This window comes from Balaenoptera ricei, chromosome 7, assembly GCF_028023285.1.
Source record: "Balaenoptera ricei isolate mBalRic1 chromosome 7, mBalRic1.hap2, whole genome shotgun sequence".
Classification (NCBI taxonomy): domain Eukaryota; kingdom Metazoa; phylum Chordata; class Mammalia; order Artiodactyla; family Balaenopteridae; genus Balaenoptera; species Balaenoptera ricei.
Window position 1 is genome coordinate 99,710,516 of NC_082645.1, and position 26,506 is coordinate 99,737,021.

General features: G+C 35.9%; 1 protein-coding gene across 1 annotated transcript in view; it reads right to left on the reverse strand.

Annotated features, from left to right (window-relative positions):
* The window catches only part of ABCA12 (ATP binding cassette subfamily A member 12), a 186,631-nt gene that overhangs the window by 78,359 nt on the left and 81,766 nt on the right, over positions 1–26,506 (reverse strand). The window contains exons 8-17 of the mRNA XM_059927396.1: positions 25,519–25,631; positions 21,009–21,084; positions 17,178–17,296; positions 16,055–16,161; positions 9,864–10,120; positions 9,653–9,765; positions 8,302–8,426; positions 5,716–5,889; positions 2,507–2,671; positions 1,971–2,181 (exon numbers count right to left, since the gene is read on the reverse strand). Of these exons, the coding sequence (XP_059783379.1) occupies positions 1,971–2,181; positions 2,507–2,671; positions 5,716–5,889; positions 8,302–8,426; positions 9,653–9,765; positions 9,864–10,120; positions 16,055–16,161; positions 17,178–17,296; positions 21,009–21,084; positions 25,519–25,631 (1,460 nt within the window). The remainder of the gene's footprint in view (positions 1–1,970; positions 2,182–2,506; positions 2,672–5,715; positions 5,890–8,301; positions 8,427–9,652; positions 9,766–9,863; positions 10,121–16,054; positions 16,162–17,177; positions 17,297–21,008; positions 21,085–25,518; positions 25,632–26,506) is intronic.

Consider the following 26,506-nt stretch of genomic DNA (forward strand, 5'->3'; position numbering starts at 1 on the left):
TTTTGCCAAGAGGAGCTAGAAAGGTTGAAAAGCACATTTCAGACTGTCTTCCAACAGATATTCCTCACCAGCCCTTAATTTTTAAAAATATGCAAAAGTTTGCTATTGTACTAGATACATAACAGCTGTCCAATAAATGTTTGTTAAATGAATAAAAAGATGCATAAATGCATCAATCCAATTGCTATATTAAACATCCCTATATTGTTTGGAAAAGCTCAGCCAATCATATTTTACATCTCAAAGCTTATAGATCAAGTAAACAGCTTTGATGTGCCACTGAACGTTTATAGTTCTGCTACATTCATGAAGCTGTTCTGTGTGTGATACAAATTTCTAATTCTAAAAAGTTAAGAAAAAATATTGACCTGAGCAGATTTAAGGCACACTGTTGTATCATTTACTGGCAAGGTGTAGTGGTTAAGAGGCTAGACTTTGCAGCAGACTGCCTGGGTTCAAATCATAGCTTTGATACTTTCATGTTGGACAATGGTGTCCAGGTTACTCGATCACTTTGTGCCTCATTTCCTTTACTAAGATGCAGCTATAGTAGCACCTACCTCATAGGTAAGGGAAGAGTGAATGAGTTGATATGCAGAACATGCTTGATGTGTGGTTAAGTGCTGTATGAGTGCTTTCTTGGGGAAAATTAATGCTTCATTTATTACAAAAGGCTAAGATTACAACTCAGCATTAAAAAAACACCCGATTAAAAAATGGGGAGAAGACCTGAATAGTCATTTTTGCAAAGAGGAAATGCAGATGGCCAACAGGCACATGAAAAGATGCTCAACATGGCTAATCATCAGGCAAATGCAAATCAAAACCACAATGAGATATTACCTCACGTCTGTCAGAATGGCTATCATCAAAAAGAACAAAAATAACAAATATCGGTGAGGATGTGGAGAAAAGGGAACCCTCGTACACTGCTGGTGGGAATGTAAATTGGTGCAGTCATTGTGGAAAACAGTACAGAGTTTTTCTCAAAAAAGCTAAAAATAAAACTACCATATGGGGGCTTCCCTGGTGGCGCAGTGGTTGAGAATCTGCCTGCCAATGCAGGGGACACGGGTTCGAGCCCTGGTCTGGGAAGATCCCACATGCCACGGAGCAACTGGGCCCGTGAGCCACAACTACTGAGCCTGCGCGTCTGGAGCCCGTGCTCCACAACAAGAGAGGCCGCGATAGTGAGAGGCCGGCGCACTGCGATGAAGAGTGGTCCCCACTTGCCATAACTGGAGAGAGCCCTCGCACAGAAATGAAGACCCAACACAGCCATAAATAAATAAATAAATAAATAAATAAATGGATTATCACGTTAAAAAAAAAAAATGTTCATTCTTTAAAAAAAAAAAAAAAAAAAAAAAAAAAAAAACTACCATATGACTCAGCACTTCCACTCGGGTAAATACCCAAAAAGAACAAAAACACTAATTAGAAAAGATTCATGCACCTCCATATTCATAGCAGCATTATTTACATTTGCCAAGATATGGAAGCAGCCTAAGTGTCTATCAACAGATAAATGGATAAACAAGATGTAGTGTGTATATATATATAATGGAATATTACTCAGTCATAAAAAAGAATGAAATTTTGCCATTTGCAACAACGTGGATGGACTTGGAGGGCATTGATGTTAAGTGAAATAAGTCAGACAAAGACAAATACTGTATATTACTTTTATGTGGAATCTAAAAAATACAACAAACTAGTGAATATAACAAAAAAGAAACAGACTCACAGATATAGAAAACAAACTAGTGGTTACCAGTGGGGAAAGGGAAGGAGGGAGGGGCAAGATGGGGTAGGGGACTAAGAGGCACAGACTATTATGTATAAAATAAGCTATAAGGATATATTGTACAATACAGGGAATACAGCCAATTAAAATAAAAAAGGCCAAGATTTAGCAGACAATGTTGTTAGGAGGCGACATTACCATGCTGATTTTGAAGTATACTCACTGGCATGTAAGGGAATTCCATATTTTGCAGCAATTTGCTCTTTACTTAATTTATAAGTCAAAAAATCCTCGGTGTGGTTGCCTCTCTGCCTCTGAGAAGAGGGCAGCATGGCAACTAAATATTCAGTGGTAATTCCTTGGGAGCACAGTGCTTGGGAAATGGTACTAAATGATCCTTGGGGAGTGTTTAGCCGGTTGTTTCTGTACATTGCCTGTGAGATAAAAATACATGATTTATTAACATTATATGAGCTATAAATGCTACTGAAAACAATATAGAAGAAAACCTGATAATCCTTAGACAATCCTTATAATTCCACAATTCCTTTAAAACATGTATCCCAAATGTAAATGTACAACACTAAACTTCTCCAATTTAAGTTGCAAAAACTTTTGCCAGAGTAGAAGAGTTTTTCTGTAAGTGATTTTTGTCAATGTACTATATTTGTAGCTGAATGTATTATAACTAATCTCAAATAAAAGTTAAGATGACAAAAGGAATTTTCCAGCAAGAATATTACTGCGTGACTTTTCTACCTGTGTTAATGGAAAACTTCTGGGCAGGTGCATTTGTTTCAGGGATCTCATTTTGTCTAGCAGCGGTCGTGCGACAGAAGCCATCTGACTGAGAATCTCCTTTAGCCTTATGAAGAGTTCTATCATCTTTTCTACTGGCTTTTGATTTTCCCTAGGGAAAAACACCTGACAGGAACAGCAACAACAAAATAAGAAATTATTTTTGTGGAGAAACTGGAACCCTCACACACCGTTGGTGAAAATATTAAAAGGTACAGTCACTTTGGAAAACATTTTGGAAGTTTATTAAATAGTTAAACATAAATTTACCATACAACCAGAAATTGGATTCCTAGGCATTTACCCAAGAGAAATGAAAAAATATGTCTACACAAAGATTTGTATGGGAATGTCTATGGCAGCATTACTCACAATAGCCAACAAGTGGAAACAATCCAAATGAATGGATAAACAAAATTTATATCCTTAAATTGGAATACTATTTGGTAAAAGAAAGAAATTACTTACTGACACATTACAACATGTATGAAACTCAAAACATTATACTAAGTGAAAAAAGCTACACACAAAGACCACATATTGTACGATTCAATTTAAATAAAATGTCTAAAAAGGTGAATCCATAGAGACAGAAAATAGATTAGAGGGTGCCTGTGCTAGAGGTCAGAATGAGAATTGACTGTAAATGGACGCAAGGTTTCTTTTTGGGTTGATAGAAATGTTATAAAATCAGATTGTGGTAACGGTTGCATAATTCTATAATTTACTAAAAAACCCATTAAATTGTACACTTAAAATGAGTGAATTTTATAACATATAAATAATACCTCAATAACTTTGCCAAAAATAAATGACTTTAAAAGTCAGAAAGGCAAATGTCAATTACATAATTCTTCATGTACACCCTTGTTCAAAAATCATATAATGTGCTCCTTAAAATCAGAAAAGCTCTGTCAAAAAGCTCATGTGGTCTATCAGGTTTAATCATAATCCCCGAATGTATTTCTGTTGCAGGAAGAAACACTGAAAATATTTTTTAAATTAAAATTTTAATTTTATTCTCTCATTCACTCAATTAGTCAACAAACGTTAATTGAGTGCCTGTTATGTTCCCAGCACTGGGTGAGGTAATGGGTACGAGGTGATGGGTACAGTGGTACACAAACTGGCATCATCCTTCCACTCAGGGAGTTTTGTAATAATAGGAGAAACAGATATGAAACAAATCAATGAACAAAAAGCTGGGGAATATGAGGAGGTAGGGAGTTTAGCTAAGAAATCAAAAGAAGTCTTTCCAAGATGACACCCCAAAGGGGAGAAAGAACAAACCATAGGAGGAATAAGGAGAGGAAGGTAATAGACAGAGGGGGAAAGATTTGTGAGGTTCATGAAGAGGGAAAGCTCTTGGTGTGTCCAAGGGGGTCAAAGACCACTATATGAGGACAAGATTCATTTGGAGAAATATCACAAAGACAGAGCTGTCTCAATAACACAGCTATTAATTGCAATCAGATTTCTCTAAATCAGATTCAACATTTTAATTTTTCTTCCAGTTCTGCCAAAATTCTAGGAATTCTGACACTGATTTGAAATAAACTGACTAATGATGAGAAATTTTTATTATTTTTACGTGCAATACCTGAAAGAATTAGGAATGGTCTTCTGCTTATAAAATGCACATATTTATTTACTATACTCAACAAGAAATAGTTGGTTTGATATGTGCTCTGCAGAGACATTGTAAGATAAGGATTAAAATTTTAGATACAAAAATTAATAATATCAATTTATATGCATTTTAAGTTAGGTAAAATAAATATTCATTTAGTTAATGGGTATTTGCTAAGTTCTTCTATGGGCCAGGCACTATTCTTGACATCTGAAATGTTCAGTGAACAAAGAGGCCCTTGTGGAGCTTACACCAAATAGAAGTAGACAGAAAATAAACAACAAAAGTGAATACTAAATAAAATACATAGTATGCTGGAAGTGTAACAGAAAACAAACAGAGCATCGAAAGGAGGTTTGAGAGTGCTATAGATGAAAGTTGGTTGCATTTTAAATAGGATTGTCAGGGTATCTTATGGAGAAGGTCAATATTGAGTAAAGACACATAGTGCTGCAAATCAGGTGAAGGGCATGGCCTGGAGTGGTCCCATGCAGCTGCCCTGGGCCCAAGGAGTAGCCACGCAGGAAACGGGATTTTAGAAACGCGGAGAGGTTGTGCAGGCCCTGGGGCCCCTGCAGGATTTGAGGGTTTACTGGAATAAAATGAGGAGCCACTGGGGAAGGTGTTGAGCAGAGGAGTGACATAATACGATTTAAGTTTTAAAGGGATCCTCTTGCTGCTCAGGGAGTGGTGGGGACAAGTGTGGAGGCAAGGGAGGCCAGTTAGGAGGCCTCTGCAGAATATACGGGTCGGATAATGATGACTGTGAAAAGGATTATTTGTAACTAGTCCTAAAATGCCTTCATCCCCTTCGCTGAAATGCATCAACAACATAAGTCAGCCGTGCTGCTTCTGGTTTTTCTTACTTTCAAGAGAAAAACTTTTTTTTTCAGTGTTTTCAATAACATGTAAATAATTTTGACCTAGTATAGATTTGGGCGGATAAAGGTGTTTAATTTTCCTATGTTTATATTTTTCTTTCAGTTTTTTATTCACTAAGCACTTATAAAGCATCTAGTTATTGCAAGATGGAGTTACTGCTGACTTTACAGCTCTAATAATGACCACTGTTTTGTTGTACTGGATAAATAATGGTAGCCTCTATCAAAACTTGATGAAGGAAACACAAAAAGTACTTTTTCAAATACCCAAAAAAACCTCGATTCTTTTACTTGAAAACGAAAAACTTTGTTCTAATCTTTATTTTTATCCCACCAAATTAATGTGCATTCACTTTTTTAAAAAGTTATTATAACATTTGTATTTCATACTCTAGTATAGTGTTTATTAAATTTAATTCCTGGTCTTGCATATACAAATTGAGAGTTAATAAGGCCATAGTATTAATTTCCTCATCTATTAAATATGCAAATTTACAATATACGATCGCTAAGGTCCCACTTAGCTCTAAAATAAAGCTATAATTCCAAAAGCTGTATAAATGGATCACATTCCTTACAGTATCAAGGAGCATACAGGTATAATCAATTTTTTTATATTATACTATAAATATTAAAATATTTCATCAATAGCAACTTGCCTTGTATGTGAAGCTGTGAATGTCTAAGTAGTGCAGAAGAGTGAGTCTAATGAGGTAAGACAGACGGGATCTCTCTGGAAGAGGTATGCTGAAGAATTCCTTCACTGCATCTTCCAATTTGGGACTGGTCATGTTAGCATCACAAGAATGCAACCAGAACACACTAGAAATAATCTACAAGTTGGAGGAAGAAAAATATTTATCTGTGAATCCTCTGAAGCCACCTGTCCATTTTGAGAGGTTTTTTTATACTTTTAGACTTCATTTAAAAATAAGACAAATTATACTCAAAATCACATAATTTTTTTTTGTTTAAAGCACTAATTACTATCAATAAACCTATAAAGAGTCCATAGTTCACTGGAAAGCTTGAGAAGTAAGATGGGAAAAGAGACAGAAAAAAATCCATAATGATTCCCAGATTTCTTGCTTGAACAACTGGGTGAATGACGACACCAAGAAAGAAAATTGGTTTGGATTGTTTGGGAAAATTACTAGTTTAAGACTTTGGCTCTCTTGGGAATTCCCTGGTGGCGCAGTGGTTAAGAATCTTCCTGCCATTGCAGGGGACACAGGTTTGAGCCCTGGTCTGGGAAAGATCCCACATGCCACAGAGCAACGAAGCCCGTGCGCCACAACTACTGAGCCTGTGCTCCAGAGCCCGCGAGTCACAACTACTGAAGCCCGTGAGCCTAGAGCCCGTGCTCTGCAACAAGGGAAGCCACCGCAATGAGAAGCCCGCGCACCACAACGAAGAGTAGCCCTCGCTCACCACAACGAGAGAAAGCCCGCGCGCAGCAACAAAGACCCAACGCAGCCAAAAATAAATAAATAAAATAAATAAATTTTTTAAAAAACTGATAAACTTTAAAAAAAAAAGACTTTTGCTCTCTTTAAAATTTTACTCTTACTTTATTTAAATTGCATTTCATTTATATAATCATTTGAAGTTATAATCTTGTACAATAAACGCTGGGGTCCAGCGATGAAAGGTGAAGAAAAAAAGCCCAGAATCACACAATAATATGAATCAACCATCCTGGAGAATAATGCTTGTGTGAAAAGTGATGTGTGACTATGGGAAGTAAGATGGCAACTCTATTGCCACTGAGTTGAAATAAAGAAAAAGTTTATGAAATTCAAGATTATAGAAACTTTTCTCTCTTTCCTTTTTAAAGTAATAAGAATGTATGCTCTCTATTTACCTGCTTCTACTTACTAAAATGAACCTGCTCTTCAGAGGCCAAAAATGTGATAGTTGAAATTAGATCTTAGGATCATATAAGTGAAAGGTGAAACCAAAGGGGAAAGAATTAATAAAGAAATATTAATTGCTGGGCTTCCCTAGTGGCGCAGTTGAGAACTGCGCCTGCCAATGCAGGGGACATGGGTTCGAGCCCTGGTCTGGGAAGATCCCACATGCCATGGAGCAACTAAGCCCATGTGCCACAACTACTGAGCCTGCGCTCCAGAGCCCATGAGCCACAACTACTGAGCCTGCGTGCTACAACTACTGAGCCCATGTGCCTAGAGCCCAGGCTCCAAAACAAGAGAAGCCACCACAATGAGAAGCCCGTGCACCTCAACAAAGAGTAGCTCCTGCTCGCCACAACTACAGAAAGCCCGTGAGCAGCAACGAGGACCCAATGCAGCCAAAAATAAATTAAAAAAATAAAAGAAAAAGAAAGAAATATTAATTGTTATAACAAGAGGAAGAAAAGTGAAGGTAAAGCAGTTTTAATTTTTGTTTGGGAGAACCAATTAAAATGACACAAACATAAATATTCCAAAGTCAGTCTTAAAGGCTTTTAAAAAACTTTATCTCATATTGGAGAATAACTGGGTTGTGTTTAGAAATGACACACTCTGTCACATGTAAGTTTTGAATGGATGAGGTCTTAAGCGCTGAAATTCTTCTAGAAAATTTCTATGACACTTCCAGACAATGAACTTGGAAGAGGGGTAGAAGATAAAACATTTCAAGTGGAAAACCCTATTATCAGCCTATGAGGAAATAACATTACTCATTTTCACAGCAAAAAATGTTTACTATACCTCCAAACTTACCCAGAGTTCCCTTGACCCTATCTATTTTATGTAGTCTGTCTTGTCTTGGGGCTTTTAAAAAATAAAAAGAAGTATTCTTTTTCATTTTAGTTTCAACAAATTGTAAATCGTCTTTTTTTCCACCCAATTAGATTACTGAAACTCGACTTTGATATCATCATAATAGAATGTGAAAATTTACCTCAGATAATGTGAATGTGATAATGAATATAAAGAATTACTGATGGCACCACTTATTTAAGAAAAGCATCTGGGGTAAAGAAAAGGAGAGGACAAAGGAGGCAAAGGAAGGGATAGGAAAAGTAGAGGGAAAGGAATAGACAGTGATAATGTTCTTGCTTCAGGATTTTTCTTCTATTTTCACTTAAGAATTAGGCCTCTAATTTTATCATTTGCATGGAAAATTCACCATATTTGCATGCAGCTTCTCAGTGTTTTACTGCTAAGTGCTCAACAAATACTAAATGCTATTTAAACTTTTAAAAAACTGGATGTAAATACAAACACATTCCACCCCACCTCAGCTCTGTTGTCAGGGATGGGAATGGCCAGCAAGTTGTCGATACTCCTATTGGACATTCCTGTTGTTCTCCTCAGTTCTTCTTTCAGCTCTTCAACATTTTTAAACATTTCTATTAACTGACCTGAAAACAAAAGAAAACAAAACAAAACTCACATGTGGGTTGCAATGTAATTCTTTTTAGTCGTTCTAACATAGAGAAACCTTCTAGATAAAACATATAGTCAACATATATGCCTTGTGTCAGGAACAGATGTCTCTCAGTTTTGGCAAACTTTGCATCTTTAGGATCTATTTCTATCTGATTTAGACTTATTCCTATTATGATATTATTAACCTAAGGTAACAGATTGCTCTGGATTATAAATTTTCCTTAAATGTCTACAACGAAAGGTTGATTCAAAGAAAATATGGTTTCCTCACAGACTTTGATCACACAATGTGCTAAATATATATTTCTACATTTGATTTAAAACATCACACAAATTCAAAATGCTTTTTAACCTTGGATCATATAATACTGTCAGTTTAGGACAAGGTTTGCTAAATCTGAAACGTAATGCCACAGAGCACTTTTTCCTTAACTTTGTCCAGCACCTTACGGCTTATAAAGGGTTTTCACAATCATTACTTCAATTTTTAAATAGAATGTGTTTAACTCCAAACTCTTTTAGGACAGTTATTACAATTATTTCATATCTGGGTCTTTCAATGAATAGCAAAAAATATTTTGACTTTATTTTAGCAGATTGTGATCTCTATTTTGCAAATGCCTTTCAGTTTCTTTATGAAGTATCTCTCATGCAAATATACCTTCTTTATTTTTGGACTTAGTGCCCTTCCAATTTTGTGGCTGCCTGTTGTCCAAAATTCTGAACGTCTTTCTTTTCAGTATTGAGGTATTACGCGAAGGATAAATGTATTGCATGATGCATCATGCTCAGAATACTAATATGAGGTTCTGAATCGATACTTCTGTAGACAGCAGCGCATCTTTATTTTTAAAATCAGATTATTCTCACGGAAGTAAATAAATTTCATCCTTGCTCTTGCAAAAGACTATCTAATGCACTTTAATATATCAGAGAAATAAAAGGTGAATAGTCTAACTAGTTAAATTTTTGAAGACATTTTTCTGTGAAACCAATTTCGCTGTTTCATTCTCTGCTGGCTTGCTGTGTTGTTTATTTTAGACAAGTAACCATACTTGAAAGCTTCAGGTGTCTCATGTATAAGGGCAGATACAAAGTAGGTTTGGTTAGGAACTTCAAAAAAGCCTTTTCTAAACTGCAGCGTGAGAATCACATGCATTTTAATAAGACAGCATTTAAAATATGGATGGGGAAACACCTGGTTTTTCCAAGGTGTCTGCACTGTCATTGACATGCAGCACGGCTTCTATCGTCGGCATTAACCGTGTGATATTTTCCAAGTAATTCATTTGCAATGCCTGTTCTAGAAACCTGGAACAAAGCAGAAGAGGAGAAGAAATTGAACTAGGCATATCAATAATTATTTGAGAAGGGATTTCACCAAGCAAGAAGACGATGGAAAAACTTACCGATCCATATCTAAATTAATTTTGCTTGGATCTCCAGAAAGCAAATCCCTCAGTTTTTCAGATAGAATATTGTCATGATACAGTAAGCTGGTGGCTATTTCGGTGCTGAATTCTGCTGCTTTGAGGAGTTGCACATGAAACGCACTCTCTTCACACAGGTTCCCAAAGTCCATACTAGACAGCTGGCACATTTTCTCTAGTGAACTGAAAGTTTCAGGTTCACAAAGAAGTTTGGTCAAGTTTCGAAGTTGAGACAGCTTTCGAGAGGGGGAAAGATGGGAAACATTAGTTATATTATTCTAAATATTTATTAGTTGATAATAAGCAACCAAAATTGATTTACTTCCTAAAAACATTTTGCTTATGTGTTTAGTGATTTGGTATTTGACAACAATTTTACCACAAAGCACTATTTTCTATCATTTGAGTTTACTGTTCTCTTAAGAATTTTAAAAAACTTTTGGACCTGTTAGACCTCTTTCTAAAATGTAGTCATATCTTGTAGATTCACAGGTTGAAAAGATGTAGTTTAGTTTTATCTCATTTAAATCACAAATACTTACACTAATTTTATATTTTAGTTTATTTTTTAAATCACGTGTAAGGGTAGATAGCAAAGCAGATTTGGTTTGGAACTTCAAAAAAGGTTTTCTTCACACCCACTAGGATGCCTACTATCAAAACAAACAAACATACCAACAAACGAACAAATAAATAAATAAAACCAGAAAATAACAAGTGTTGGCAAGGATATGGAGAAATTAGAACCCTTGTGCACTGTTGGTGGGAATATAAAATGATGTAGCTACTGTAAAAAATAGTACAGTGAGTCTTCAAGAAAATTTGAAATAGAATTAACATATGACTCAGCAATTCCACTTCTAGGTATATACTCAAAAGTATTTGTTGAAAGCTGGGTTTTGAACAGATATTTGTAGACCCATGTTCACAGCAGCATTATTCACGATAGCCAAGAGGTAGAAGCACCCCATGTCCATTGACAGATGAATGGATAAACACAATGTGGTAAACACATAAAATGGAATATTATTTAGCCTTAAAAAGTAAGGAGCTTCTCTCACATATTATAACGTGGATGAGCCTAGAGGGCATTATGCTAAGTGATATAAGCCAGTCATAAAAAGACAAACACTGTATGATTCTACTTATATGAAGTACCAAGCATAGTCAAATTAATAGCAACAGAAAGTAGAATTGCAGGTGCCAGGGACTAGGGGGAGAGGGGAATGAGAAATAGGTGTTTCACGGGTAGAGGATTTTAGTTTTGCAAGATTAAGAGTTCTACAGTCTGTGTGTATTTAACACAATTGAACTGCACAGTTAAAAATAGTTAAGGTGGTAAATTTTATGTTATGTGTATTTTATCACAAGTTAAAAAAAATTAATTAACCAAAAAAAGACTTTTTAAAACTGTGCATGAGAATCACATATATTTTAAAATATGGATTGGTATATACCTTGTTTTTCAAAAGTGTCTGTACTCTTATTGACATTATCTTCTATCCTCTTACCTACTGAGGGAAACTTTTGTTCTATGGAGTGCTTAAAAGGGCCTAAAACCCCATATTCAGAGAAAAAGGAGAAAAATGAAAATCAACTACTTTCCTATGCAAGTATATTCCTCCTTGCGGTTCACTATGCTCTGTGTGTTCTGAGGATATATCCCCAAGTCATACTTCCTGGGGTAAAAAATTATGCCTCTGGGGAAGCCAGTTCTGTTGTGCTTGGAAGCAACCCTAGAGCTACTCCTTTTTAAGAAGTGAAATAATTTGGAGAAACATCTAAAGAAGCAAATATGTGTCATTCATCGCAGCTGAGTTTCTAATCAGAAGTTGCATTTTGACAGAAATGAATTATGATACAGGAAAATGTTCAGGAATATTTCTTTGCCTATGTCAAATGGGAAAGGTACAATGATGTGTCTTGGATGAGAGATTTATAGTAACTACATGTAGGCAGTAGCAATGAAACACCAATCATCTTAGATAGTAAAAATCATTGGTCTACTTTCCACTGTATTTAATATTCTAATTGACTTCTGGTTTTGAACTATCTAAAATGGTTTCGCATGTATTAAAATTCTACTTACTAGTCTTATTACTACGAGAAATTTTCCATTCTGTAATAAACCCAATCATTTTACCAGAAGTAACTGTTATGTTTGTCACTTGTTCCTTCCTTTGATTTTCCAAATACTAGATATGATTAAACTTCTAATGAATACAGCCCAACCTCTCTGCCAGTGACTTTTACTTTGGTGATTTCTTAAATAAAAAGATAAATACTGGGAGCCCAATTAATTTAATTGAGCTTTTAAGGGTGTAGTAAATTTGAATGACTTTACTCGGTAGAGACTGAAATATATTTTTTAATTGCAAGTCTGACATACATGTAACAAGAAACCAATAAAAGTCCATAGAGTATAATCTTGGCTTGATAAAAGATATAGAAGGAGAAATTAGAAATCTAACCATGTTACTGAAGTAGAACTGGTCCTCTGAAATAAGAATTTAATTCAGGGTTAATAATGTGGCCTGCCCTGTGAGGCACATCCGCCAAGGAGCAACATCATGGTCATTTACTATTTGTCATTATTTACTACTTTCTTCTAAAAGCAATACATGCATTAAACTTTTAGAAACTTCATAGATCATTAGTAATCAACATACATTCAGAGAATTATAATTATCTCTTCAAAAGTATGTGTCAAGTCCAGATTACAGGTTTGTCACAGTCTCATGTATCACGACACTGGTCTACATAGTAAGGGCTCAGGCCTAAACTTGAACAATGACCCATAACTAACTCCACGTCCAGCTGTGACTGAATTCCCTAGTGCCTACGGTTCCTAATGCACCTGAATCAGAATTGTAAGTAACATGATGGTGTAGACTTCAAAATACTGTATGTGTAAAAATGCTGAAACTGCAACACTTCTGGGCTCTTAGCAGGTAAATGAAAGGAAATGAGACCTATTTAAAAACGCAAAGGTATTACAATATAAGTAGTATCTTATACTACTTATACAGATAGTATACAATACCATCTGTATTTCTGCTTAATATAGAGAATATCCATTTTATGAGTATTTCCCCAATCAGGAAGTTATCCTTCCCCCCAGAGAGACTGGAAATAAAAGAGGAGAAAACAGACGATGAAGGGAGGAGAAAACTCTAAAGTTCAAGAAGAGTAGAATGTTCAGGGCTAGAAAAGAAAAAAAGTCACCACTGAATGACAGGCATTTGGCATTTTGGAGGGTCTAAACCTTCTTAGAAATATCATGAATAAAAATGTTAGGGTGGGCCCTAACTCACTGTCACAATCAAGATACCAAATACCAAGGAGGACAAAGCAGGGAAGTAAAAGCATCTCTTCTTACAAAACTCTGGGAGTCTGTCTTCATTCTTTCAATGATATGTACTGAATACTTTCCATGTGTCAGACTCCGTGCCAGGTGCTGAGAGTACAGAGTACAGTGACAGACTTAACCATGTTCCTATGGAGCCTGTAGTCCTGGAATGAACGGGTTCTGCCAATTGCAAATAGTAGCCATGCTTTTTATAAATGACAATAGATTTCCCACCTAAGAGACAGGATTGTAGTTTATTTCCACTTCCGTGGCTTCTTGAACCTTTTTCATAATGTAACCCACAAGGGGAGCAGTATACTCAAAATGTGGATGCTGTTTTAAGTTATCCTTAGCTCCATTCCCATACCATTATTGTAAATGACTGAGAATGTATTGTTTCCATTTCCCAATGTATATTGTGTGCTGCTCAGTTACTCTGTAAGTTGAGAACTACAATGAGTAATTGCCCAGGTAATACGATTACATCACCAGGGCTCTACTTTAACACCATCATTTGTTCACACATTCATGAGTCAAGTCTTAAGATACTACTATGTGCTAGATGTGAGACTTTTGAGATGCAGAAGGCATAATTTCATCAGATTTTACACTCTAGTGAGGGAAACAGACCCTACATATACAATGAGCTATAATGCTAAGTAGTAAATTCCAAAAGCCAGAAATCTCACTGTAATCGGAGATTCCTCTTCCCTATGCCTCACACCTCACTGGCTGCCAAGTGGTGTCAACCCACCTCCTACAATGCTCTTGAAATTCTTTTCCTTCTATTCTCTGCCACTGACATAGTGCGGGGCCTCACTTTTTGCTTAGGTTACTACAAAAAATCACCTACTTGGCTTTCTTCCAATCTGTCCTCCATAATTCTCCTAGAGAGAACTTTTCCTAAAATGCAGAATTCATCTTCTTCAAATTCACAATTTTCAGGATCAGATTCAAACTCCTTGACTAAACATAAAGAGGCCTTGGGGATCTGGGCCCCCTTTCCTGCCTCTCTCATGGGCATCCTGTGCTCCAGCTGGACACATAACTCCAGGTAACCTATATCTGTCCTTCAGGTTCATACCTCTTACCAATGCATTGTCTCTATGTCTGGCATGTAGGACTATAACCTAATCCCACAGCCTGCAAGACTCAGAGTAAGGCGTATCTCCTCCATGAAGTTTCTTCTCTCCACCTTCACGCTCTGCAATCTGCGTCAGATATGCCACCTCCATATACAGAATCCTGTCCATCCACATACCACAACACTTACCTCACTGTGTTATAATCATTGGCCTTCTTTTATTCTCCTCCACTGGATTGATTATAAGGACTTTGGGGTTAGAGATTATATCTTTTAAATAAACAGATTAGCATTATGGGAGCATAGATGATGGGTGGAATGAATGAATGGGTAAATATTACATGCATACAAAGTCATTATCCTGACTTGGAAACAGTGAGAAAGGAGATACTCTAATATTATAAGAGTGACATTTAAACTTATCCTTGAAGGATGAGTAGGACTTTTCCAGATGAATGCATAACTTCCTTCTCATTTGCACAAACTGAGATAGTGCTAAATTAAGTACACTAGAAATTTTGATTCATGTAGAAGACTAAGACTATAATGTAGGTAATCTAACTAGCATATTTATTTGTAATATACATGGACGCATGTTTTGTATGCCTGCTTAATTAGACCAGGCTGACTACACAGCAAGTCATCCTGCTTGTTCTGAATAAACCAGTTCTAATTTTACTTTATCCCTGGCTACATAAATCCAATTAAACTGCTGTTCTTACTAGGAGAGCTGCTTTCAAAATTTAAAGCGTTATTTAAGAAAGAGAGTGAATTTCATGATAACCTGTGAATTGTATGTATGAGCTAAACAAAGAATAAGAGACAAACACCAACCAATTCAAACTTCAGAGTTAACATTTTTCCCATTGCTTTCCCTCCCTTTCTTCAATATCATACATTTTAATATGATTTACAGTATTAGTTTCTGCTTCTGATGATAATAATACAAATAAGGTGAGTCAACTTCTGAGATTTTTGTACACTGTGAAGTCTAAAACATCAGCTTTTGAAATCAACTTTTATAGTTTTAAAAACTAGGGGGCTTCCCTGGTGGCACAGTGGTTAAGAATCCGCCTGCCAATGCAGGGGACACAGGTTTGAGCCCTGGTCCGGGAAGATCCTACATGCTGCGGAGCAACTAAGCCCATGCACCACAACTACTGAGCCTGCGCTCTAGAGCCCGCGAGCCACAACAACTGAGCCCACGTGCCACAACTACTGAAGCCCACACGCCCACAGCCCACGCTCTGCAACGAGAAGCCACCGCAATGAGAAGCCCGCGCACCACGACAAAGAGTAGCTCCTGCTCACCGCCAACTAGAGAAAGCCTGCGTGCAGCAACGAAGACCCAACGCAGCCAAAAATAAATAAATAAATAAATTTATTAAAAAAAAAAAAAAACTAGGGACATTTCAAATTAGGAATCAAATTTTTAATGCTTTTTCAAATCGTGTAGCTTAATGAGACAACTACATCAGGAGCTATTCCTTTACGTATTGCATTCTGTAATTAGTCTCTTATGGGTCATTTCAGACAGAGATATCCACTGATTAAAAACAAAATACAATTATGTAGCACCAGAACTCTTGTCACCCTTTTTCTAGCATTAATCTAGACTCAAAATAGAACCAGTATTTAAAAAAATACAGATTTAAAACTTAAATTACAAACATATCTTGCCAGAGAATTACAGGAAGTTTTGAGGTTTTTTTTTTTTTTTTTTCTTTCATGGCTTACTTTTGATTTCAACACTTCAGGAACTGGAGGGAAGTTATCCTCATAGGAACCATTTTGAAGAAAAGATATTTTAAATCGAATTGTAGAGTGCAGTAGTCTTAAATTTTCTGTAAAGGAGGAGAAAAGAATTACCTTATGTGAACTGCAAGGTCATCTAGGAAACCTATTTGAAAGACACCTTTATCCTAATTTATTACTAAGTTTTTTCTAAGATAATAGCCTATTTCAATCTAAATATAAAATGAGTGAAAATTTAATCTTTCCTTGAACCATGGAGACTATAGAGTTCATTACTTTTAAAATATTCGTAGATATTCTGCTTAGAGACAAAAATATTTCCAGCAAAGGTGCTATACAGTTTTGGTTCTTGGTGAACTGAACATGCTTTTATTTTGGATGTACTATTAAGTTGAAGTGTTTGATAGAGAATAGGCTGTATAATCACTGTGACACAAATATGCCCTTCCAACCTTGATTAATTCATGTCCGGTAAACAGAGACCACACTTAAATATCTGTTGTGGTATTTGCTTGCCATTAAGTCTCAAAAAGCTATTTTGGTGTAGGAACAGTGAATGTATATCTCCTACAAAGTGTACGAAAATAGATGTTTTATCTTTAAAAAAAGGAAAAGAAATATTTGATTAAATGCAATCTTCACGGTTAAAGTGTGTAAGGATCAGAAGTTAAAATAGTCTGCTACAAAAATGCCCTTCTTTATGTAATTTACATCTGCTTTTGGAAGTCTACATTATCCTTCTTCACTATTTTTTGACAACTAAGATTATTAAGGGCATAGAAAATGTCATGGAGGGTTACATGAACTCCTAATTCTGGAGACTTGGAAAGTTCATCCAGGTGGCCATTAACACATCTGTTACCTGGCCATTATACATTAAAGTTTGTCCAGGTGTCCAGGTGGTACTAGCAGCAGGAACAGGAGTAATAATATAATAATATGATTAGACAGTCCCTTTATATATCAAACCACTGAAACAGATGCATATGGAAACTAAGATTTTTAAATTTTCTTTCTTTTTTAAGCCAACATCTTATAAGATTTACTATTTTAGAACAAAATTACAAACCATGAGTAGTAGCATTTTGACTCTTAAGAGTATTACCTTTTGATCCCGTGGCCAAATTGTCAGTGACATTTCTCACACATGCCAAGTAAGGAATATAAGGACTATCTACTGATATATTTAAGAGGGCATCTTCAAAGTTTTCCAGTATTAGGAGCCTATAGAATTAGAAAAGAATATATAAATTAAGTCATATAAAAATAAAGCAAAGCCATTTTGTTGAGACCATGCGAGTCCCTGGTTGTTTGGCATTGGCTGATTTGAGCACTGAAGTACCATGAAGTAGGACATCTTCCCCCATCCAGCCCAGCTGCACAGTGGCAGCACTACTCTGGATCCTCTAAGTATTTACCTTTCCATGGGCATTATCTCTATGTTTAATTATTTTAATATCCAATCATAAGTGATCTTAAGATCATTTCTAGGCACATTTACATGAAAGAAAAAAATCACTGGGCTAGGGTTGCCAGATAAAATACAGGAGTCCCAGTTAAATTTGAATTTCAGGTAAATAATGAACAATTTTTCAGTATTAGTATGTCCCATGAGTCTTGCATGTCTCCTTCCTCTCCCCTCCCCTCCCCTCCCCTCTCCTCCTTCCCCTCCCTTCCCTTCCCTTCACTTCTCTTCTCTTTTTTCTTTTCTCTTTCCTCTAAATCTGGCAACCCTCTCTCTGGGCTTCAGTTTCCTCTCTTGTCAAATGATCTGCTAGATCCCTTCCACCTATAATATTCTCTAAATAATTTAAATTCATTTAACTGTGATTAAAAAGAAATGGTAGAATCCAAATGAACATTATAAGTTCCTTTTTTTTTTTTCTTTAAACAACCAATTCAGAGTTCCCAAATTAACCACTTTCCGGTTTCCTTTCAAACTGACTGGCATGTGAGGATATAGTCTAAGATTTTTGAGGCATACATATGTGAGTAAGTAAACGTGTATGTTACGCATGCCCTGTCACTTCAACTGTGAGCCTGCATCTCTACTTATTTCGTAATTTCTTCTCTTAGTGTCTACTATTGAATGTTATGCACAGCAGAGATAGAACAAGTATCAATGGTTTATTTGGGAACCATCTATTTTGAATCAAACTGCACAACACACAAATTGACTAGTTCTATTGGATATTTAATTTAGATTTAATTCAAATACTAATGGAAGAGACTTATCCTGGCATAGCTAGTAAACATGTAGGACAATGTCTGCATTAACATTAAAGAAGTCTCAGGGTGTTTACATGTGGGTTAATGACACTGGATATTTGAGGAAGTTTAACAAGAAAAAAAATCTATGGCAAGAAAAGTCCCTAACTTGGCAGTCAGAGCACAGTTAATTGGTCAGATGGCCGACTCTCATTTAAATACAGTCCACAGCCTCCAAGTTTAAAAAAATTGCACCCATTCCTGAGGCTTCTTGCTTTTGTTTAGGCATTTCCTTCACCAGAGACTCTCCTCTCAGTATTACCTCTCTTTCTTTTGTGTTTGTCTTCCTCTTTGTCTTAATCATTATAGCACTGAGCCATTTCCATTCTGGTGCTGTGCTCAGTAGCAAAATACTGGTCTATCTTTCCAGATGAAACGGCACAAGAATGGTGAATGGTGAATTTTCAAGCTTTAAATAGAAGAATGTTGGGCTAAAAGTGACCTTGAAATACCATCTAAGCATTATCTTAGTTCCATAAAGAATATGTGATTGCCAAGATTTTTGAGATTAGATTTAAGATACACCAAAAATTAAGATACATATGTGCCACTGTTTTGGCATAAACATCCAAGTATTCCTTTAAACGATTTAATTTATGTATTCTTTATATAAAAATCTCACCTACTTCTCAAGAATGGTTACAACTAAAGATGAGCTTATGGATGTATGCATGCATGTGTGTGTGCACGCACACACACACACACACAACACAATAAAAAATAATTAACTTTAGTGCAAAAATAATGAGGGAGAAGAGCTCTGAGGGAAAAAAAAATTTTTGAGCAGCTTTCTTTAGAAAATTCTGGACCATAAACATTTTTATCTCATGCCAAGTACTGCCACTCTATGATTATTTTAAAGTGGGGAGGGAAAGGAAGTCCAAAGATAAGAAATCCCTTAATTGCATCAATCTCAACAAAAGCCATCTTAAAAGTATTGAATTCTTTCTAATAAACTGTCAGCTAGCTGTCAGTAACCAACTACATTTGCTGTGGAATTTTCAGGTCTGAAGCGCTAACATTACCAATGCTATGGATGCCCCAAGGCTCTGATAAAGATACCTGGCTTCAGCAATAAGCATCCAGTTGTCTCAATTCAGAGGTTTTATATATATATATATATATATATATATATATATATATTTATTTATTTATTTATTGGAGTATAATTGCTTTACAACGTTGTGTTAGTTTCTGTTGTACAACAAAGTGAATCAGCTATAAGTATACATATCCCCTCTCTCTTGAGCCTCCCTCCCATCCTCCCTATCCCGTCCCTCTAGGTCGTCACAAAGCATCGAGCTGATCTCCCTGTGCTACCGAGAAGCTTCCCACTAGCTATCTCTTTTACATTTGGTAATGTATATATGTCAGTGCTACTCTCTCACTTCGTCTCAGCTTCCCCTTCCCCACCGTGTCCTCAAGTCCGTTCTCTCCATCTGCGTCTTTATTCCTGCCCTTTCACTAGGTTCATCAGTACTGTTCTCTTAGATTCCATATATGTGCATTAGCATACGGTATTTGTTTTTCTCTTTCTTACTTCATTCAATTCAGAGGTTTTTTAAAAAAATTATTTTTCTGGCTATACAGAGAATGTGTTTAAAAGACTTGATTATTTGGAACATGGAATCCTGTCTGGGGTAAAATTGCCCAGAGCTGTGAGATTGCTCTTGGGAGAAGCATCTGGTTCAGCCACCTTAGAGGAGGAGAGACGTGGGAGCAGAAAGAGGAGGTGGTTATTGATGGAAGGATTTTGCCTAGAATTACCCAGAGTTAGGGAACTTCTCATTGAATAACAGAAAGTTTATAAACAATTGCATAGATTTTATTTTAGAAAAAGAAATGAATGGTTAAAAGTAAGTCCTATTATTTGTTTTTATTTGTACACATTTCCATTAGCACAAAAATACATCCTTTGGGACTAAAGTTAAAGAATTTCAATAGTATAATTTATCAGGCCAAAACAACCTTTTACATAACAGGCCACCTAGTCTCTAAATTTGCCTTGAACTATATGCATTTACTTCAGTCAGCTTCTACCATAACTATTACAGTTACTTCAGAGAACTGCTTAGATTAATGGTCCTTAGAAGCTAAGGTAACTGCTGTTATTTCCACTGCCTATTCCTGAGACAACATATTTACATGCCCCACAAAGAGTCCAAAATTAAATTACCTATAAACAGTTTTGGCTACCTGAATACTACTGAAGCAACCAAAGTTTGCATTACCTTGAGTGAGCATACAAAATATCGTGATTTTTAAAAACCGAAATAAATAGTAATGTAAAAAATTGGCGACTTCTACATCTTTCATGATGAAAGACCTGAAAAGAGTTGGAAATTGGGCCTCCAGCTAGATTCTCCTCATAGACATAAGGTAACCAATCCAGACAGAACATGTGGGATCTAGTTATACAATCTTAGGACTGAAAAACAGATCCTCATGTTGCATTATCCGAAAGTACCATTGAATAATACCAAAAAACAACTTTCAACTTTACTGCACTTCAACTGTATCTTTTTCTGTGGTCAGTCAATAATTGATTTTTCTATTCCATGGCCTTATATACTGATAAAAGAATTATGTTTATGAATTGTTTTGATTGCTCATTCAGCCAAGTAACTTACCAGTTTAGAAACAAACCAACAAACCAGCAAAGACTTACTGTGCAGCAAGGCTGCTTGGGGATAGAGGCTGTCCATCTTCCTCACTCCACACATGTGTTGTATTATCAGAGCCACCTAAAGTGATAATATTTATATAGGAGAATATTTAACATTTTCGTAAAGCATTTATTTTTCTAAGCAAAAATCATCCCAGGTCAAATTAATGGGAAAAATTGCAGGAAGTCTGCAGAATTTTTCTCCAAAGGATTTTACAAGAGATGTCTAAGCTCTTTCAGTTGGAAACATTTAAGATATTTATAGGAAATAGATGCCTACTAATTGAAATAATTCCAATGGTCAAGCATATGTATTTCGAACAAATTATTTCTCTGTGCATCAAACCATTGCATTATTTTATCCTAAGACCTGTATGCATAGATGACTCTTAAATATCATAATGCAAATTGACTACCCCATGACTTCTTAATCAAACGAAGCCAATTTCAGTCTTACGGGTCACTGGATTTTTTTGTTTGTTTGTCTTTGGTTGTCTAGAATGTGGCCGTAGGAAACATCTACCATCACTAATGTATATTTTCTGTCTTTCAAAAAGCAGCCAGTGATTTCAACTGAATGTAGCTGTGAATGCAAATTGGCTAATGTTAACAGAACCATTCTGAGTGGTCTCAAATAATATGAAAGTTTGGAGTGTGGAAGGCAATCACTAAGTTGGGTCTAATGGAAACCATATGTGAAGGTCTAATTCAACACAGAGAATTGTCCCTAGAAGTTAAACAGGTTCCTTATTCAGCTTGCTGCATAACATTGTATTGTTAAAGAGTAAGTGTGCAACAACATTCACATGCAAAATTGAAAATGAAATACTTTAAACAGCTACTACATAAATAAAAACATCATAAATCCAGTGCTTTCATTCGGCCCCTTTAAAGAAACGGTATTACTTATTTCAGTCTTCCCTGTAGACACTACTAATTCCTTATAAATAATCCAGTAGTTTTAGTGCTGTCATTTTTTAACATTGGCCTAACCATTTTCAATAGGATATTTTATTGCCAGCTTTAACGCTTCTCCCGTTGTCTCTAGTGCGTGTGTTCTAAAGCCTTCTAAGAAGGTCCTAGCACAAAACTAGGAAACCATCTGTACTCTTCTCACGCTGATCATTTTGTTTAAGCATGTGTGTAAAAGACTCACAGAATTAAAGACCTCCTTGTTTACGTCTGTATCAGTCATGTCTGAGTAATGTCTGCTCTGTCCCTAGTATCTGGCAGAGTGGCTTTTTCAGTTTTCCTCTCTGGCAGAAGGGAGTTCTCTGCTCTGCTCAAGATGCAGCTAAGTATTATTACTCTAATGATAGCAATGCATTAGTGAGTGAAAGGACCAAGAAGAAGATACCCAGAATAAATAAACCTAATTAATAATGGTAATACCTATTATTTATCGGCATCCTTATATGGAATAATCCAGGGTAGGACTCTGGAGACTTATATGCTTTTGCAGTGTAAAAGTATATAAAACCATTTCCCCAAGATCATATCTTGCTCACTTTGAATTCCTATGTGATGCTGAGCAAGTTCATTAGCATTTGTATTCTATATGGTTATGGAGTGTCTCTTCCTCATCACGCTATTCAAATGAATAACTAATAGAAATTAACTTTATACATATCAATTATAGGCTTGATCTTGATGTTAAGTATGGACTTCTCCCTCTGGTCACTTTTCATTCTGGACTCTAAGGTGTCTGAGAAGAAATACTGTATTAAATAGGCTTTAATGAAGTGGAAATTGTTACAGACCTTTAAAAAGTCAGATTTTATTTTATTTGTAGAATTAGGCATATATAAAAAGGGTGCCCAAAGACACAGAAAGAAATCCAGTGCACAGATAACCTCTTTCACCAGTAAAGATTGCTTTCTGTTTTTAAAGATGTAATTTCATGTAATTTACTACTTTGCAAAACAGCAAACTTCAATGAGCCAAAAAGGTAATCTTTGCTCTCAAAACTCAGTTTTATAAATGAAAATACTAAACTGTGAAGTAGGGATCCTCAGTGGGCAGGAGCTGAGAATTAGACTCCTTAAAACAGGAAGTTAGGAGACAAGCTTCTTCCCAAGTGTTTATTAGCATCTCCATATTATCATGGTTGCTGAGGAGGCTTCTGAAAAAACCTTGAACTATGTTCATAACCAGGGTTGAATCAGAACTAGACATGGGGTGGGGAGGTTTGAATTAGAAACAGACATGTGGTGTGGAAAGGAATGGGGCAATGGCTATCAAAAAATGTATCATGTGGGAAGGAATCTGACACAAATAGTCAGACTCCATCAGTGGCCGAAAGTGGAGCCATTCTGAGGTTTGGTGGTGGCAGGTACTTGTGTGAGCTATCATAGTGTGTATATGTCCCAGATGGTAAATATGAGTGAGGCCATCTAACAAAGAGCTTGGGGGCCTGGCTTTGGGCTTAGACAGATCTAGGCTCTAAATCTCAGGTTCAGTCACTTGCTGGATGTATAACACAGGCAAAGTGCCCAGCCTCCCTTTGCCTCAGTTTCTTTGTCTGCAAAATGGGATAATAACTATCTCTTATAGAGTTGTTTTTGATGATAGAAGGGACTTAAGATAATAAAACATTTATCACTGACACAAAAAATACTACCTTTTTATTTTTTCTTTGAAAGAGAGGAGTGAGACCTTCAAAGCTATCTGAGCCCTGTCATGCATTAGAGAGGACCCAAGCAACTCTGCTATAAGAGACCATTCCACTCCAGTTTACTGAGTGTAAAGCCAAGGGAAGAAGTATGTTCACAAATACCGCTAAACGCCATGGAGACTAAGCATGGGTGGCTTGGGCAACGTGGCAGGTGTCTGTACTTCAAAACAAGTTTGAGTTTCCTGAAGGATTCCCAGAAATACCTGGAAGGAGTTTTCAAAGGCCATGAAATTTCTGCTCAGGCAGGTAGGTAGGGGCTTAGGGTTAATGACTTAGGAATTGACATTAATGCTACTGTGTTGGTATCCTCAGACTGATAAAGTCACATGTGTAGGAAATTAAAAAACAAACAAATATAAGCACATCTAATTTTAAAAATAAAAACACATTTCCTTGATGTATTTCCTTGTCATCCTGACTATCCAGTGCCATGGCTTAATACATGCCAAAATCATTAGCATATTCATAGACATGAGACATGGTCATTGTTAAGGATTGAAAATTGAGTTAGTTATACTGTTAACAGAAAAAAGTGTTTTGCCGCCTCAGTTAATGACAGGTTCTTTTGCTTCTAAGGCACTGAGGAGCTTTTGTCCTTTGTAAAAAAATTTTCAACTTCATCCCTCTACTTTACAATTACAAGGTGTGAGTCTGAAGATGAAAAGGAAAAGAATGGTAAGGAGAAACTTGAAGTTCTCAAGTCTTTAAAATGAAAATATAAAAATATACAGAGGAAATAATTAGTGTTTTTTACTGTACTGTCTGGTTTTCTGGTCTGGACTGTTTTAAAAGCGCAAGTTTTTTTTAACTTTAATGTTCGTCAAGACCATTGAATTTAACAACAGTCAATCTTGCAAGCTAGTCATTAATTCTGTAATTGATGATATAAAAAATGTTCTAAAAAAAAATGTTCTAGACTAACAGAAATTGGTATCCAAGTGTATGTTAGACCCTCCTTCGAGAAGTCTTCAAAGCCTTTCCAAACCTGCTATTCATATGAAAGCTAATAAAGACCTTGTAATAAACAATCAGGTTGTGACCTGATGCTCTCAGGACACTTATCAGTAATCCAAAGGTAAAGTCTACATATTTAAAAGCTGACAAACTCAGTTGAGAAAGCCTATTTCTAAATTCATTCAGGAGAGGTAAATGCTAACGAAACATTTTACTTGGGAAGTAGGGATTTATTCCTTATAGCCCTAAATGTTTGTCTGTATATGGCTGTGTGTGTGTCTGTGCATTTCCATGTGTGTGGTATATAATGCTATCCTCTATATGCAAAGGTGATTTTTTTCTGATTCACTAGCAACATGCTATAGTTTGTCTTACACCTATAAGTGACAGTAGATCTGTACTGGTCTATTCACGCTCTGATGTCCATCATGCATTTTCAAGATGGCTGGTTGAGGGGTATATTTTTACCAAAGACTCATCCTGATTAAAAAGACAAAATTTGGAAATGAGGGCAAAGATACTGCGATTCAGTGTAGGCTTTTGTTCAAAAAGTAGTGGTAGAAATCTACTTGCTGAGGCTTACTCCCTTACTCTGATATTTATTTTTCATACCAACTATAAACATAGCTTTATAATATAACTAAAAGAGATCATTTTTACCAAAATAAAAATCCTAGAAAGTCACAGCCTCTTTTCTGGCCATTTCTCCTTGTCTCCACACTTTGGTTATCTAAAGACCCAGATTTAGTTGTAGCTTATGTCCCCACCTAAGAATAATACCATCCATAACTGATTACTTCACTTGTACTTCGTTTTTTATTTTTAATGGAACTGAATACAGAATTGCAACACAGAATTGAATACAGGAAGATGGAAGTATAATACCTTGAGATGGGGAGTCCAAAGTGTAAAGCAGATGTTTAACAGATGTATGGAGAGTTCTGAAACCTTCGTTAGTTGTAACACGTGGATAAACCTTCTGCACAGCCAGCAGCGCACTAACAAGTCGAAAAACAATTAAACCAGATTGCATTTCAAGGTTTGCAGACAGAAACAAAAGGTTATTCAAGGAGAAAATAGCTACAGTATAGAAAACTATTCTTATAACATAAGAAACAAGATGCTGCTTTTGTCGTCTAATTACTTGTTTGTCTGTTTATGCACAAAATCCCAACAAAGTGTTCTTGAACCAGACAGAGCACTTCACCTTTCCAGGATTCTAAAACCTAAAAGGCCTTAAAGTAAGAAGTGAATTTCATGTCAGTATTTTTTTTTTTTCTTTGTTAAGACCTAAAACTAAGTGGTTAGAAATAGAAGCTTCCAGTGAAAGGATACTTTTTTTTTAATTAAAAGAAAAAATTAAATATTGGAAATTATTTTCATTAAAAATCAAGCCCAGATAAAAGATCCAGTTTCAAGAATAATTATTAATTAAGCATTTGATATTTACCTTTACAAAGGTAAACAAATGGTAATGTATTTGAAAAAAAAAAAGGAGCTTGCCCTAATTAAAGACTGCATTCTATCCCTTAAATGGCCCATAGGCACTGCTCCAGGGGTAGCTCAAAATTAATATCCAGACTAACTGGCACTGTCTTCCTATGATTTTTATGTTACTAATAAGATGGGCAGTCTACACTGTGGATGAACAATCAGCAAATTCACTTATGCTGGAGTTCATTCCATATTTCCAAAAAATCAACTAGTGACTTAAGAAATGCCTTTTTTATCCCCTTATTGTCATTAGCACATTTTAAAAATGTTAGCATTGTACAAGTATGTCTGAATTTCACAAATACTGTGAGGCAATGCTTTAATATACATGAGTAGTAACTTAAAAGGCTTTGTTAAGTATTTGCCACTGTGAAGTTAA